Source organism: Hypanus sabinus, chromosome 19, assembly GCF_030144855.1.
Source record: "Hypanus sabinus isolate sHypSab1 chromosome 19, sHypSab1.hap1, whole genome shotgun sequence".
Lineage (NCBI taxonomy): Eukaryota > Metazoa > Chordata > Chondrichthyes > Myliobatiformes > Dasyatidae > Hypanus > Hypanus sabinus.
In genome coordinates this window covers 24,860,640-24,876,183 of record NC_082724.1, presented here as the reverse complement: position 1 = coordinate 24,876,183, position 15,544 = coordinate 24,860,640, and the positions used below count along the sequence as shown (strand labels likewise).

Here is a 15,544-nt window from a genome sequence, read left to right as displayed (position 1 = left end):
GACAGAGAAATTTATGTTGAAAAATCCAAAGGTCAGAGCCTTAGCAACTGAAACGACAGCAACCAATGGTGAAATGATTAAACTTAGAATAATTGACAGGCCATTATTAGAACTGTAGATGGCAGTGTTTAAGGACAAGAAATATTAAATAATTAGATTCATGTTATTTGTCACATGTACATCATTTTTGCATCACCAACCAGCATAATCCAAGGATTGTGTGACCATGCTTCTGGCACCAAGCCTACAACTCACTGAGGAAACCAGAGAACCTGGAGGAAACCCACACAGACATGGCAAGAATGCACAAACTCCTTACAGGCAGTGGAGGGAGTACACCCCAATTGGTGATCGTTGGCGCTGTAAAGTGATTGCGCTAATCGCTATGCTACCATGCCACTGTGGATGTGAAAATAAGGATAGGAAGTATAAAATAGTTGTTGTTTAATCATGAATCAATGGATGCCAGCATGTACAGAAGTGATATAAGCTCGTGACTATTTGGGATAAAGACATTTTTGGATAACCCCAAGTTTATGTTCAACTGAGGAGTGGTAACTGGAGTTGCTTTGGAATGGTCATCTTCACTGTTATTGAGACACAGATGATGGTTTTAGCAGCAAATGAACTCAGGCTTGGGCCGAGTTAGGCAAATTTACAGATGGCATTGTTATGATTTAAAATAAGTTTTCTGTAATGTTACATTCCACTTCTACTGAAAGAAATTTATCTTCATGATACCCTGTAAATAAATTCAATTATTATTACATGATGTTGGAGCCATTCATGGTATTTACAGATTAGTAGCCAGAATTAATAGTGCAATGTAAGTTAGTGGCTTTGACTATTAAGCTTCCATTGCATTTATGGAATACTTGTTTTGCTCTTTAGATAAAAGAATAGAGGTTATGAAAAGTGCTGGATAATTTTACTTAGAAAACAATGTGCATAAAAGTTAGAGCACATCATCGGCACTTCAATTTTAAATCTTACAGGTATTTGTTCTGTTACAGTGCCTTCAAAAAGTATTTAGCACCCCGCCCAAAAACTATTTTCATATTTTACCATATTCTTTTCTAAATTTATAACATATTGAAGTCAGAATTTTTCAGCAAGGCTATAAAACATAGTGCATCAGGTCAAATCAAAAGAAAAATTCCAAAACTTGTGAACAATTTATTAAAAATTAAAAACCAAAATTGTGAGCATGAAAAAGCATTCATCCCCTTTATACTACTGTTAAAGTTTCTCAGGTGTAATACTGTATATCACCTTACCAATTCACCCAATTTGTTGATGTAGTAAATTGGAGGATCTCCTGAACAAATTCCTCCTCTCTCTGTAACGTCCAACAGTATAGTAGATTTTTAACAGATCAAAACAGAATGATAAAAGAGCTTTCTAGGCAAGTCAGGGAAATAATAATAGAGAAGCACAGAACTGAGGAAGGGAACGGGACCATCTCAAAGGCACTGAACATACCTCAGAACTCAGTGCAGTCTATTGTGAAAAAGTATGAAACCACAGCCACAGGTCAGGTCACCCCTCTAAATTCAGTTGTCAGAGAGGAATAGCACTTGTAAGAGAGGCGAATGTGATGCCAAGTCACTGAGTGAGCTACAGAACTCCATGGCTGCAAATGGAGATGAAGTTCATGGCTCCACAATCTCAAAGGCCTTGAACAAAAAGGGCTTCTATGGAAGAGTGGCAAGGAAGAAACCCGGGCTGAAAAAAAAACATATCTTTGCCTGTAAAGACTTTGCAAATGGTGACTTAGAAGATACTGTAACGGTGTTGAAGAAGGGCTTGTGGTCGGATGAGGCTGAAGTGAAACTGTTTGGCCTCAACACTAAGCAGTACATGTAGTGTAAATCTAACACTGTGCATCATCCCAGTAGCACCATACTTACTGTGAAGTATGGTGGAGGTAGCATCATGCTATGGGGATGCTTTTCAACAGTAGGGACTGGAAACCTGGTCAGCATTGATAGAAAAATGAATGCTATTAAATACAGAAAGATCCTGGATAAAAACCTGCTAGCATCTATCAGAAAGCTTAAACTGGGAAGAAAGTTAGTCTTTCAAGACAACCTAAAGCACACAGCCAGAGCAACCATGGAGTGGCTTCAAATGAAGAAAATTGATGTTTTTGAGTGACCCAGTCAGAGTCCTGACCTTAACCCAATTGAAGATCTCTGGCAAGACCTCAAGGTTGTTGTCCACCACCACTCCCCCACAAACGTGGTACAGCTTGAGCAATTTTGCAAGGATGATTGGGTGAATCTTTTTCCATCACATTGTGCAGAGTTAAAAGAGACTTATCCACTACCGGCTGTAATAGCTGTGAGAGGTGGTTCAAGTAAGTACTAAGCAAAGCAGGATAAATACTTTCGGACTGCTGCCATTTCGGTTTTGAATTTTTAGTTTCTCATGCTTTACAATTTTCTGTTTTTGGGCTCTACTGAGAAAAAAAGGAGCGTGTGATTATCAAATAAAAATACAAAGTTAAATTGATCAAAATCCCTTGTTGTAACACTCATCTGTGTGAACAAAGGGTTGGGGCTGAATACTTTTACAAGGCACTGCAAGTTGGGAAAATAAGGCTCACATTTTCCACTGTTGTTACTAATGCTGATGTTAAGGCCACTCATTCAATCCATTATGCCAGGAACTTACAAACAACTGATGTGGACAGACACATCTTCCTGCTAAGTTTTAAATTAAGTTTGGGATCTGAGACTCACGTCAACAGGAAATAAAGCACAAAAGTATTTATACGTTATTTTATAAAAGATAAAACCTACTCTAACATAAAACTACCCACAGCTAAACCTCATCATCGTTCCTCAAGTTCCAAGTAACTATAAGAAGCTGCTTAGGAAAATTTGCAATATAAAAGCAAACATTTTGATCTGTCTATTCTTGGAATTTGAGCATTACTGGCGAAAATCGCCAATTCCTGCCAATGACTCATTCTTGAAAGGAGAGGGTGAGACACCTTCTAGACAGCTGCAGTCCTCCTGGTAAAGTTAACGTCACTACTATTGAGGCAGGAGTTCCATCATTCAGATCAATGAATGAGGAATGGTGACGCATCCTCAAGTGAGAACGGAGCCTGACTAAGAGGGGATCACAAAGGAATTCCATGCAACCGACAGCTACCCTTCTTGGTGTCAGAGGTTACAGTTTTGGGAGATGATGTGACAGCAGACGTACTTGTACACACGGCAGATACGTGCACTGGTGATAGAGGAAACCGATGTTTGGTTGGTGGACAAGTCACCAAGCAATCTAGCTACTTTGTACTGGATGGTGTCAAGCTTCTTCAGAGAGTCGCTGCAGATGTACTCATCCCAAAACGCAGACAGTAACCCCCCCCAAACTCCAAATGTGAGCTTCAAAGAAGGTGGAAAGGCTCTGGTGCATTGATCACTTGCAAAGGCCATCCAGCCTCTGACCTGCTTTCATGTGGCTCACCATGAACCACTGATCAATGGTGGCCTATTATTCAACGATGGTAAAGCCACTGAAATGTTAATCATAGTAATGTTAACCCCTATCATGACATATCTCCGCATTTTCCTTTAAAAAGAAAAACTATTACAGCACCGTTCTATGACTAGTGTTGGTCAGAGTGGTTTGTGGCCCACAAGTTCCTCTGCTATCAGAATTAATGATGCCAGCACAACCTGGCTTTTGTGAGGAGGAATCAGGTCAGTTTGCTCTTCAAGCTTTCTGTGTGTGAAACTGTTCCTCTGCTGATTACCTGCGGGGGGGGGGGGGGGGAAGGGGGAAGCATAGAGGACAAGCTGGCTAGATTAAGATAAGTGGCATGAGAACACTTACAATTCTGGGGCGTCAAATCAGCATGCATACAAACAATGTTAAACCACAGATGTGATTGCTCACTGACAGTAGAGGATGTGGGTCGTAATCAATGAGTATAACAAAGTGCAGTCAATATTTTAATTATATACTGCCGTGGTAATGAGAAATGTAAAGGATACTGCTTACTGTTGGATAAATCGACACCTGTACTCGGCTGGAAGCCTGGGAAGAGTTTATTCATTACATATGCCGAGAAAGCACTCGATCCTTTCTCAGATAAAATAGTTGTTTGCATGGAAATCATTTAGTTGTTATCAGCTGAATTTATGTCAGTGGACATAAATAATATGAAATTACAATGAAGTAACAAGCTAAATAATTCTCTTACACCCAGATTTTTCATTATTAAGCAGTTAAATCAAAGAAACAGTGAGAACCTTGCCCCTGAGACACTGACCCATTTACTTCTAAGGGTCCAATATTCTAGCTGGGAAATTTGTCTTTACCACCTGGGAGGGTTTAAACTAGATTGGCAGCGGGGGGAGAGTGAAGTCAGTGAGAAGATGGGTAAGTGAACCATCCGAAGTGTGTAAGCCTGGACATCAACACAGCCAGGTTGACAGTAAAAGGCAGACAGGACCACAGCTTTCTATTTCAATGAACATTCTTTAAGGCAGACAAAATGAGGGCAGTGATTGCCTCTAGGAACCGGGATGTTGTGGCCATTACAGAAACATGGCTGGCAGCTCAATGTTTCAGTACGTTGAGGTTTTGGTATGACAGAGGAACAGGTAGCAGTGGAGAGGTGCTCCCTTTCTGACACGGGAGAACATAACGCAGAAGGTTCTTGAAATATCATCTAATGAGGCCATTTGGGTAGAACTTAGAAATAAGAAGGGGACAGTCAACTTGGTAGGGATATATTCCTCCCAATAGCAGGAACTTGAGAAGCAGCTGTTTCGAGAAATTGCATACACTTATGAGAATAACATGATACTTGAATTTCCCTGGTAACAACTCAGCCACCCAGAGGGCAAAGGGTCTGGACGGGAAGGAACCTGCGTGATGTGTCCAAGACAGTTTCCTCACACAATATATCCAGGAACTTACTGGGGAAGGAACAATACTGGACCTCCTCTTACAAAACAAAGCAGGCCAAGTATCTCAAGTGGCATTTGGGGAGCACTTTAGGTCCAATGACCACATTTCTATTAGTTTTAAAATAGCTATGGAAAAGGTAGAGCAGCTCCACGGGTTAAGAGTTCTGAACGGGAGCAGAGCAACATTGATGGCAACAGACAATAGCTGGGGTCAACTGGGTGACGCTATTTAAATGTAACTGAACAGTTGACAAGTGGGAAGGTTTTAAGAGGGTTGTATCAAGAGTCCAGGGGCAGCATGTTCCAGTCAGGGTGAAGAGTACATACCAAGTTTGGGCAACACTGGCTGACAAAAGATGTCAAGGCTCTGGTATGGAAGAAGGAGGAAGCGTATATTGTACTTAGTCAGCTGCGTACAAAGGAATCCCTTACTGAATATAAGCAGCTTAAGTGGGAAGTCAGGAGGTCAAAAAGAGGGTATGAGGTGGATTTGGCAGGTAGGGTTAAAGATTATTCCAAGAGGTTATATTAACCTCTTACGTAATAGATAATCCAGTTATATTAACAGGGTGACTAGAGAGACTAGGTTCTCTTAAAGACTGTCAGGACTGCTTATATGTGAACCACAAGAGACACCCAAGATCTTCAATGTCTAGTTCTCCTCAGTGTTCACTAAAGAAAATATCCTGGATGCCAAAGAAATTAGGGTAATAAATAATGTAGACTTGGATAATATGCATATTATGAAGAAGGAAGCATAGCAGCTTTGAAGCATGTTAAGATGGGCAAATCCCCAGAACTTGACCAAATGCACCCTTGGCTCTTATGGGAGGCCAGGAATGAAATCCCAGTGATACACACACAAAATGATGGAAGAACTCAGCAGGCCAGGCAGCATCTATGGAAAAGCGTACAGTCGACATTTTGGGCTGAGACCCTTCAGCAGGACTGGAGAGAAAAAGACGAGAAGTCAGAGTTAGCAGGTGGGGGGAGGGGAGGAAAAACACAAGGTGATAGGTGAAACCGGGAGGGGTGAAGTAAAGAGTTGGGAAGTTGATTGGTGAAAGAGATACAGGGATGGAGAAGGAGGAATCTAATAGGAGAGGTCAGAAGGCCAAGGAAGAACAAAAAGGTCAGGATTAAATCAGGTTTGTTTGGGGTTACCAAGAAGTGCAGCTCAGAGGGCCAGAAAGGCCTGTTCTGTGAGGCGTCTCTAAATGAGTAAATAAAAATATTCTGCAAGCGACCCGGAAGTGTGTGTGCATGCAGGATTGGCAAGTTTCAAAAGAAGAACCAGGTTTAATATCATTGACATTTGTCATGAAATTTGTTGTTTTGCAGCAGCAATAAAAAATCCTACAAATTACAATGAGAAATAAATGTTTAAACTAAATATGTAGTGCAAAAAGAGAACAAAAATAGTGACATAGTGATCATAGGTTGGTTCATTGTCTGTTCAGAAACCAGAAATTTGATATGAAATGAGGGTGTCTTGATAGTGAAGCAGGTTACAATGAACTGCGAAGAGATCTTGATCAGTTAAGGAGCTGGGTTGAAGAGTGGCAAATTAATTTCAACTTGGGCAAGTGTGAGGTGATGGATTTTGAATATTCTAACCAGGTTGGGCCCGGTGTAGTGAATAGCAGAGCATAGACAAGTGTTATGGAACAGGAGGATCTGGGAGTGCAAGTGTACAGTTCATTGAAAGCAGCCGTGCAAGTTGACAGGATGCTGAAGAAAGGGTTAGGCATGCTGACTTTCATCGGTCAGGGCATCAAGTTTAGGAGTGGGGACATTACAGTAAGTTGCAGTTAAACAGGTCGTTGGTGAGGCTGTACTTGGAATATAGATTGGTTGAGGACAACTTCAAGAGGTGGTGTATCAAGAAGGCAACATCCAACATTAAAGGCATTCACCATCTGGGGTGTGCTCTCTTCTCATTACCACCATTAAGGAGGTACAAGAGCCTTAAGACCCATATTCAACAATTTATGAACAGATTCTTCCCTTCCGCCATCAGAGTTCTGAACTGTCCATGAACATGATCTTGTTATTCCTTTTTTTGTACTATTTATTTATTTTTGTACTTGCAATTTTTATGGCTTTGCATCATACAGCTGCCATAGAACAAGTTTCACCTCATATGTCAGCGATTATAAATCTGATTTTGATTCTGAAAGACATTGCCAGCCTGGAGAGAATGTAGCAGAGATTCGTGAGGATGCTGCCTGGACTAGAGGCCTGAGTTAGAGGGAAAAGTTGGATATTCAAGATAATGAGGGGTGACTTCATAGAAGCTTATAAAATCACAAGGGGTATGGATAAAGTGGGTAGTTGTAGTCTTTTTACCAGGGTTGGGGAGTCTTAAACTAGAGGGCACAAATACAAGACAAGAGGGGTGTAAGAGCTATCTACCCATTTTCTAACTGCATTATATTCTGTGTTGCAAGTTTAATACATGTATTATGGTAACTAATCACATTAGTGCGGGTGTGCTAAAAGAAAGAGAATGTTATGTATTTGTCTTTTATTCTGGGCAGTTTGGAGCTGGGGACCGATGGATGTCAAATCTTTAGTTGACCGCCCAATTTATGCTTAACTCTACTTAACTTCAATTAAGTCCGCTTAATTACGTTTAATAGTTTCACTAGTTTCATTGTTTCAACTTTGTTTGCTTTGCGAGTTGCTAAGATAGGATACATTTCTTCAACTTTTAGAACATTATTATCAGACTAATCGGAGGGCGCGCCAAACAAGGATAACAGTCCACAAGGGTCGAAGCAGCGGTATTCATTTGTTAGAATCGGCCGCTACAAGGGGAAAGATTTAAGAGATGTGAGAGGTGACTTCTTTACAAAGAGGGTAGTGAGTACCAGCAACGAGCTGCCACCGGTAGTGGTTGAGGTGGGAAGAATTGCAACATGTAAGGGGCATGTGGAGGGGAGGGGCTTGGCTGATTACGGGCCAAATGCAGTCGACTGGGACTAGCAAAGAGGATGCCGTGGTTGGCAGGGGCCAGATGGGCCAAAGAGCCTTTTTCTGTTTTATGTTACTCTACCACGTCCATGACATGCATCTAGGTTTGAATTATCTGCACATACCTGTTGAGGTACTTTGAAGCGAACATAGGAACAAAGCTTAAGCATCTCCTCCATCTCATCAGGGGTAGATGGGATCAGCGGGACTTTGCTAACGTCACCCATTTGTTCCAGGGTCTTTAATTCTTTTACAAATTTACTTTCTCTCGGATATTGCAGACCTACAGTCAAAAAGGAAGATTTCAAGATTAAACAGCTTCACATTAATTCATTGCTACTGGCGAATGCAGTGTTAATGTGGAGACATCATTCTGTACGGTTTGATGGTTCATTATAAGCCAGAGGCAAAGACAGCTGAAATGAATCTCATGACCTGGATTTGTGAGCTGCAAAAAATTTCACTAAAACCAAGATATTCTGTCAAATTTGAAGCCATGTAACTGTAACTAGCACTATGTCACTCTGTTACATTTTTTTTCATACTTTTGCCTTCCCCCAAACACATGTCATAAACTACAGTATAGAAACATAATCGCTACAAAAAGCTAGGTGGCATAATTGCCCAATTTTACAATCATTATAGATTTTTTCCACTGATTTCCTCTGTAGTTTAAATTATTCTTACACTAATAGTGCCATGATGTACCTAGGAGAGCGACACTAGACTCACAGTTCTGGGGACCGTAGTTCAGTTTCTAAAGCAGCCTATCTGTTCTAGTCTGATGGCTATGGACTTTCAAATAGTCAGCAGAAACACATATCCAAATCCTCTACAGCTGAGGAATTTAAATTCAGTTTATAAAAATATCTGAAATAATACTGCTTGTGTCAACAACAGTCGCCACAACTAATATAAAACACCATCTGGTCCACAAATGTCCTTTAGGGAAGGAAATCTGTCAGCCAAATGCATGGAGTGGCCTAGATGAGATTCCAGACCCTTAGCGGGGTAGTCGATTCCTGACCGCCCTCTGAAATGGTCATTTCAAGGACAAATAAGGCCTGCATTAAATACCGACCTGGCCAGCTAATTTTCACAGCTCATAAAAATGTTTTTTTAAAAATAAGTTACTGTGCAGGGTGGATTTCAATGATCAAACTGCACCAGTTTCTGAACAGCTCAAACCTTAGAACATAATTATTACAGCACTTCTACAAACATAAAAGGGGCATATGCCTTGAATCGTCGCTCTTCATACTGTCCTAAACTTCTGTAACCACACTTCTCTATTAATGACATCTTTTGATACAATGGATAACCTGTTAAATTCTTACCTCACCCCTGGAATTATTTATTAATCTGCATCAAATTCTACAAGCATGAGTTTAGATGATCTCAGATGACATTTTCTGCAAATTAATTTTATTCCCTCAATACATCATCTATCCAAAAAGCCTATTTCCTTGGAGGAGGCAAAGCCTACTATTCCTTACTGTGCTCTCATTTCTATCACAGATTTTAATTAAGCATATTCTTATCTACTGAAATTTCAAATAAACAACTCCTCCTCCAGCTAAATCCCTTCTCAGTTCAATTCATTACACTTGTATGAAGTTCATCGCATCACCAGTTCTGATAGTTTGGTAGGTTAGCTCCGAGTGTTAGTCTGTTTCTACACAGATTCTGCTTGACTTGCAGAGTATTTCCAACAATTCTTATTTGTATAGTAATTACTGCAAGTTACATTGTCAAGTTCCAATACTAATTACTGGCAGGCTCCAAATGCTTGTTATTAGCAAGTGCAGAAGTTGTGTTAGGAGATTTTATTTCTGATTGGCAGTCTTTTGATGGGAAACTGAATCAAAGACTAAATTACATTTTAAAATGATACAGTGGGAATCTAATATTAAACAATAAAAATGACAACATTTTTATTTCCAGTGTCCTCCTGAAAGGGGTTGATTTTTCCACAATGCTGTTTGACCCGCAGAGTATTTCCAACATTTTCTGCTTTTAATTGCTGTTTTTCCGACATCTGCCATTTATAAAATTTTAGACCTTTATTATCCTGCCTCAGACTGAAGGTCAGAATCAGTAAACATCTACCTGCAGGACAGATGAGCGTTAGGCCGCAGATGTCATCTGGGTGTTGAGCAGTGTAAACACCAGCAACATTACCACCCATCGACGTACCAATCAGATGGAATGGCTTCCTATTCAATCCAATGCATTGAACAAACTGGAAAGAGAGATAGATAACAAATATTCAAGGTTCACAGTGGAAGTAGCTTAACCTAGATCTTCAGCCTCTAAAATAAGAAATTAAACTGTGAGGAAATGAACAATCCATAAACAGATATTAATGGTTTTTTTTACACCTAGAGAAATAAAAGGATTATGCTTTTTGCTAAGAGGGCAGATCGATCTGCCCTTCCTTAAATTCAGTTTCTTCTTATTACAACATGGAATTCAAAGGATTATTAAATGGCAATTCAATGCATTTAATTTTTAAATTTACTCAAAGACCAGAACATCATCTGTTTTAGAAAATCCATCAGACGACCATTAATCAGAGATTATTGTCTTAAGTGTGATTGAAAAGAAAGACCATTTTTAGGAATTTAATCTGCTTCAGAAGCAATCCGTTTTGCATTCAGGGATGATGTCCAAATGTACAAATAGTTAAAGCACTTGGGAGACATCACTGGTAAATGTTTGGTACATAATCATGCACTTTTTCCTTATGTTAATATATTATTGTAGTTTCTTGATTTAAAAAGAAGTATCTCTGAGTCAAGCTAAGGTTGGAACAGATGCTGATTAACTTTAGTTTAAGTTATGAAAAAAAGTCCAGAGATTTTAGTCTATTAAAAAAAGACATGGTACCATGGAGATAATCTCATTTACCACAGGACCATAAGTTCATTTATTTAGAATGTCAGCTAAAAACCTTACAACATCAAGCACTTCATGCCCGATTAAAGCATTAAGCTAATGATGAGAAACACTATGGTTATAAAGCTCTAGCTGTAATAGTAAATGACAGGTGAAAGAGGGAGCTGGCTCAGAATTGTACACTGAATATTTGCAAATGTAAATCTATAAACTGGCTGTATTTAAAGAAGTTTTCCTTGATATGAAAACAAGAAGGCTATTAGTCCTAAGAGATCTCAGAAGACTTAATCTAAGCATTTGACCTCCATATCAGTTTTCACCAAGCAGCTGTTTATTTGTCAGCCAAAATTTTTACATCGTCAGTTTCTAATTCTCCAAAGGTAACAGGAATGCCATTGTTACTTGCAAGTTTTTTGAATTTTTATATCATAACTTGTACAGATTAGAAGGTCTCTGTCCTCAGCGTGTTTAAAGTTAGATGAGCCCATGAAGAATAAATTTGAAGGAAGGGTATTTAATCACGATGGTTTCACACTGACATTACAGTTATCCTTTCTGGATAAATTAAACACATAACATTTCTAGCAAGAGACCCACTTACAGAGATTATTAACAGCAATCCTAGTGAATTACCCTTCCTTAATGTATACGTACTCAAACTCAATTACCTTAGTGTTTACTCATTGGATAGTGAAGAGATATAAACTTTACTTCTGATTACTTACCAATAATCCTTCCTTATGTGTACATGAATATTTATTGAGCCAAACTGTAGTTCTCCCATGAAAAGAAACTCCTAACATTCACTGCCAAAGTAATGAATACAATGTACCCCTGCATTGAGGGATTGTGTTCCTAGAAAATCATCAGCATTGTGAGTTTCCATAATGTGAACTTGTTTCTTCCCACATTGAATCCCATGTTCCAAGTGAAGATTTGTTCCTACAGGAAGCTTTTCTCTCAACAATAATGCCCCTCATGGGTGTGCTGTTTTATAGGCAAGGGAATGCTAACAGTTTTGTACCAAGAAGATAAAGGCTGACGTTTTAATTAACCAGAAATGGATGGAGCACTGTTTGATAAAGTATTGTGCAAATATCATTTGAAGAGATTACCATGTCTGTTTCCATAAGACACAGAAGCAGAATTAGGGCATTCAGCCCATCCAGACTGTCCACCATTCCATCATGGTTAGTTTATTATCCCCCTCAAAACAATTTTCCTGCCTTCTCCCTGTGACCTTCAATGCTCTTACTAATCAAAATTCTATCTACCTCTACTTTAAATATAACCAATGATTTGGGCTCCACAGCAAACTGTGGCAATGAATTCCACAGATTCACCACCCCCTGGCTAAAGAAATTCCTCCTCAATTCTGTTCTGAAGGAATGGCCTTCTGCTGTGAGACTGCGCCCTCTGGTCCTAGACTCCCCTAATGTAGAAAACAGTCTCTCCACATTCACTCTATGCTCGACAGGTTTCATTCAGATCCCCTTGTTCTTCAAAACTCCCTCCAAGAGAACCTGAACCTTGTCATAGGGTTTGGAGGCTTGCGTGCCTCCATGACCTGGAGGGCTATGTTGGCTGAAGTCAGGGCCTTGTGCTTGGACTTTTGGTAGGATCAAACAGGTCAAAGGGTAGAGGCCAGACTAAGAGTGGTCCACTGGTCCTCCATGTTTGGAGGTTCAGCTCAGGGTTAACAACCCTGACTGGTCAAAAAAAATGTGATACTGAAACTGCAATGATCTGTGTGTGATACTATGATGGCCAAGGACAGACAGAGATGGAGGACCATCATTGCTAACCTAAATGCCAGAGGCATAACAGGCAATAACTAATGCAGTAACTTCTAGACTCCAGAGAGTACAGGCAGAGTCATCAAACACTCCTCTTTTTGTTCCCAGGGTAATTCTCATTAATCACCTCTAAACCCTCTCCAATGCCAGCATATTCTTTCTTTGGCCCAAAACTGCTCACAACACTTCAAGTACGGTCTGACCAATGCCTCAAAAAGCCTCAGCAATGTCTTTATATTCCAGTCCTTTTGAAATCAGTGCAAGTTAACCTTTACTGAATCCTGACAAGGATTCCCAAGACTCTGATTTCTGAGTTTGATCGCTGTTCAGAAAATAGTCCACACCTTTATTCCCTCTACCAAAATACATGAATATACACTTCCTACACTGTATTCCATCTGCCACTTTGCCCATTTTCCTAATTTGTCCAAGTTCTTTTGCTTTCACAACACTACTTGCCACTCTATCTGTCTTTATGTTGTCTGAAAACTTGGCCACAAAGCCATCAATTCCATCATCAAAATCTTTCATGTATAACTTGCAAAGTGGTCCCATCACCAACCCCTGCAGATTACCACTAGTCACTGGCAGCCACACGTGCACGCACGCATGCACAGACATACACACACACACACACACACACACACACACACACACACACACAGAGTAGAAGTTGACACTGGGACTTCAGGAAGAAGCTGTGATAGCTCTGGGCACCTGTTTTCTCCAACAGTTGACTTTGCTCTCAACTGATTGATGTGTCATCTCCAGATGACATCAGACACAATCTCCACTGTGTAGGAGAGCGGTCCAGTTCTGACCTAAATCTTACCAAGCACACTCTTTTGATCAAATATGTAGTCCCACGCCTGGACTATTTGGCCAGGAGTGAACATCGAACCAACTTGTTTGAGGGACCCTCAATTTGTATAAGCTGTTGGTCCTGCGTACGCCTTCTGAGATTGGGTTTGAGGAGATCCCAAGGGATGACGGAGGGACAGCATAGCTGGTGAGCTGTCAGTTGTGCAGCGTGCTGCATTGTGATCTGCAGTGAGGAAATTGGTGAGATTCTGATTCGGAGTCAGAGTGTGTTTTGCTGACATTGCTCGCAGTGTGTATTTTAGACTCCGGACAAACCTTTCCAGCAAGCCATTTGTAGCTGGGTGGTATGTCTTATTCCATTCATTTTCAGGAATGACTGAAACTGTTCCACAACAAATTGTGGTCCAACGACACTGACTTTGGAACACCAGTTCTGGAGAAGAGGCTTCTCAACATCACAGCGTGCGATGCTGTAGTAGAGACCATTGGGAACACTTCTGGCCACTTTGTAGCTGTATCCACCATGAACGGTCCAGCAAAATCCACGAATCCTCCACCAGGGCAATGCAGGCCGTTCCCAGGGATGGACAGGAACCTCTAGTGGCACCTGCGTACAGGGCAAGCTGACTGATCTGCTGATCTATCCAAGGCCACCAGACAAAGCTTTAAGCCAATGTTTTCATTTTGTCCACACCTAGATAACTGGCATGTAGCTCCTCCAACACTTTTAGCTCTGTGTTCGGACTGTACAACAACTCTCAATCCCCACAAAAGGTAATACCCATCAATGGCAAGTTCATCCTAGCACTAGTAAAAATGGGGGAACTGGAATGTCTGCTGCATATTCCAACCATTTTGGGTTGCCATGTAGACCTGAGATAGTGTGGGTTCTTTTCAGATTTCCCCTTAGATCATCTCTGCAGTAATAGGGAGACTTATGATTTGCATAAGGGAGAATACGTCAAGAGGAGTGTCCTCTTTTGTCTCTTTTGTAAAAATTTTCATGTATTTCTTTTTCCAAGAGTAACACAAACAAGACAATCCATCAGCATTTCCATGCTTAGACATCTTCTTGAATTCAATCTTGTAACTGTATCCATCAAGAAACAGAGCCCAACTCTGTATTTGCATTGATGCTATTAGTGGAACACCATTCTGTGGGTTGAAAATGGACACTAGTGGATGATGATTAGTAAGGACTCTCTCCCATACAGATACTTGTTGAAACGTTTTACACCCTAAACCAAAGTCAGGGCTTCTCTGTAAATCTGTGCGCAATTTTTCTCTGCAGCAGTAAGAGAATGTCATCACTCATGACTGCAACTGTATCATAAGTGAAGATGTCACAGGTTAGCTTCACTGGGTGATGCGGATCATAATGTGTGAGTACAGTGTCTGATGCCATCATTTCCTTTTCCTTTTGGAAAGCCCCCTCACACTGCTTTGCCCATTGCCTTTTCTTCCCGATCTGTAGTAATGAGCTCAAGGGGTGCAGCACAGTAGCCAGATTTGGCAGGAAGCTGTTACAGTAATTGACAAATGCTAAAAGGATCACAGCTGTGATACGTCATTTGGCCTTAGGGCTCCACCACAGCTTGAATTTTCTCGCGTAATCTTTGTGCGTCAACAGTGTGAGCACAGTAAGTGACGCTTGATTTGAAGAATCCACACTTGTTCTGTTGTGTTCTGTGCCCATAATCTTCTAATTTTTTTAATACTGTCTTTGAGACGTTCCTTGTCATCCTCACCGGTAACAATGATGTCATCTGAGTGCCTGGGGAGCCTTGCAGCACCTGGTCCTGAGTTTTCTGCCAGAGTGCAGCTGCAGATGCTACTCCAAAAATAAACCTATTATAGAAACATACAAAACCTACAGCACAATACAGGCCCTTTGGCCCACAAAGCTGTGCCGAACATGTCCTTATATTAGAAGTTACCTAGGGTTACCCATAGCCTTCTATTTTTCTAAGCTCCATGTACCTATCCAGCAGTCTCTTAAAAGACCCTATCGTTTCCGCCTCCACCCCCATTGCTGGCAGCCATTTCCACACACTCACCACTCTCTGTGTAAAAATACTTACCCCTGACATCTCTTCTGTACCTACTTCCAAGCACCTTAAAACT

The 15,544-nt window shown here is 40.6% G+C and overlaps 1 protein-coding gene across 2 annotated transcripts in view; it reads right to left on the bottom strand.

Annotated features, from left to right (window-relative positions):
• The window catches only part of abhd6a (abhydrolase domain containing 6, acylglycerol lipase a), a 73,872-nt gene that overhangs the window by 7,923 nt on the left and 50,405 nt on the right, over positions 1-15,544 (bottom strand). For both annotated transcript variants that reach the window (XM_059944217.1, XM_059944218.1), the window contains exons 5-6: positions 10,014-10,146; positions 8,030-8,187 (exon numbers count right to left, since the gene is read on the bottom strand). In XM_059944217.1, coding sequence (XP_059800200.1) covers positions 8,030-8,187; positions 10,014-10,146 — 291 coding nt within the window. The remainder of the gene's footprint in view (positions 1-8,029; positions 8,188-10,013; positions 10,147-15,544) is intronic.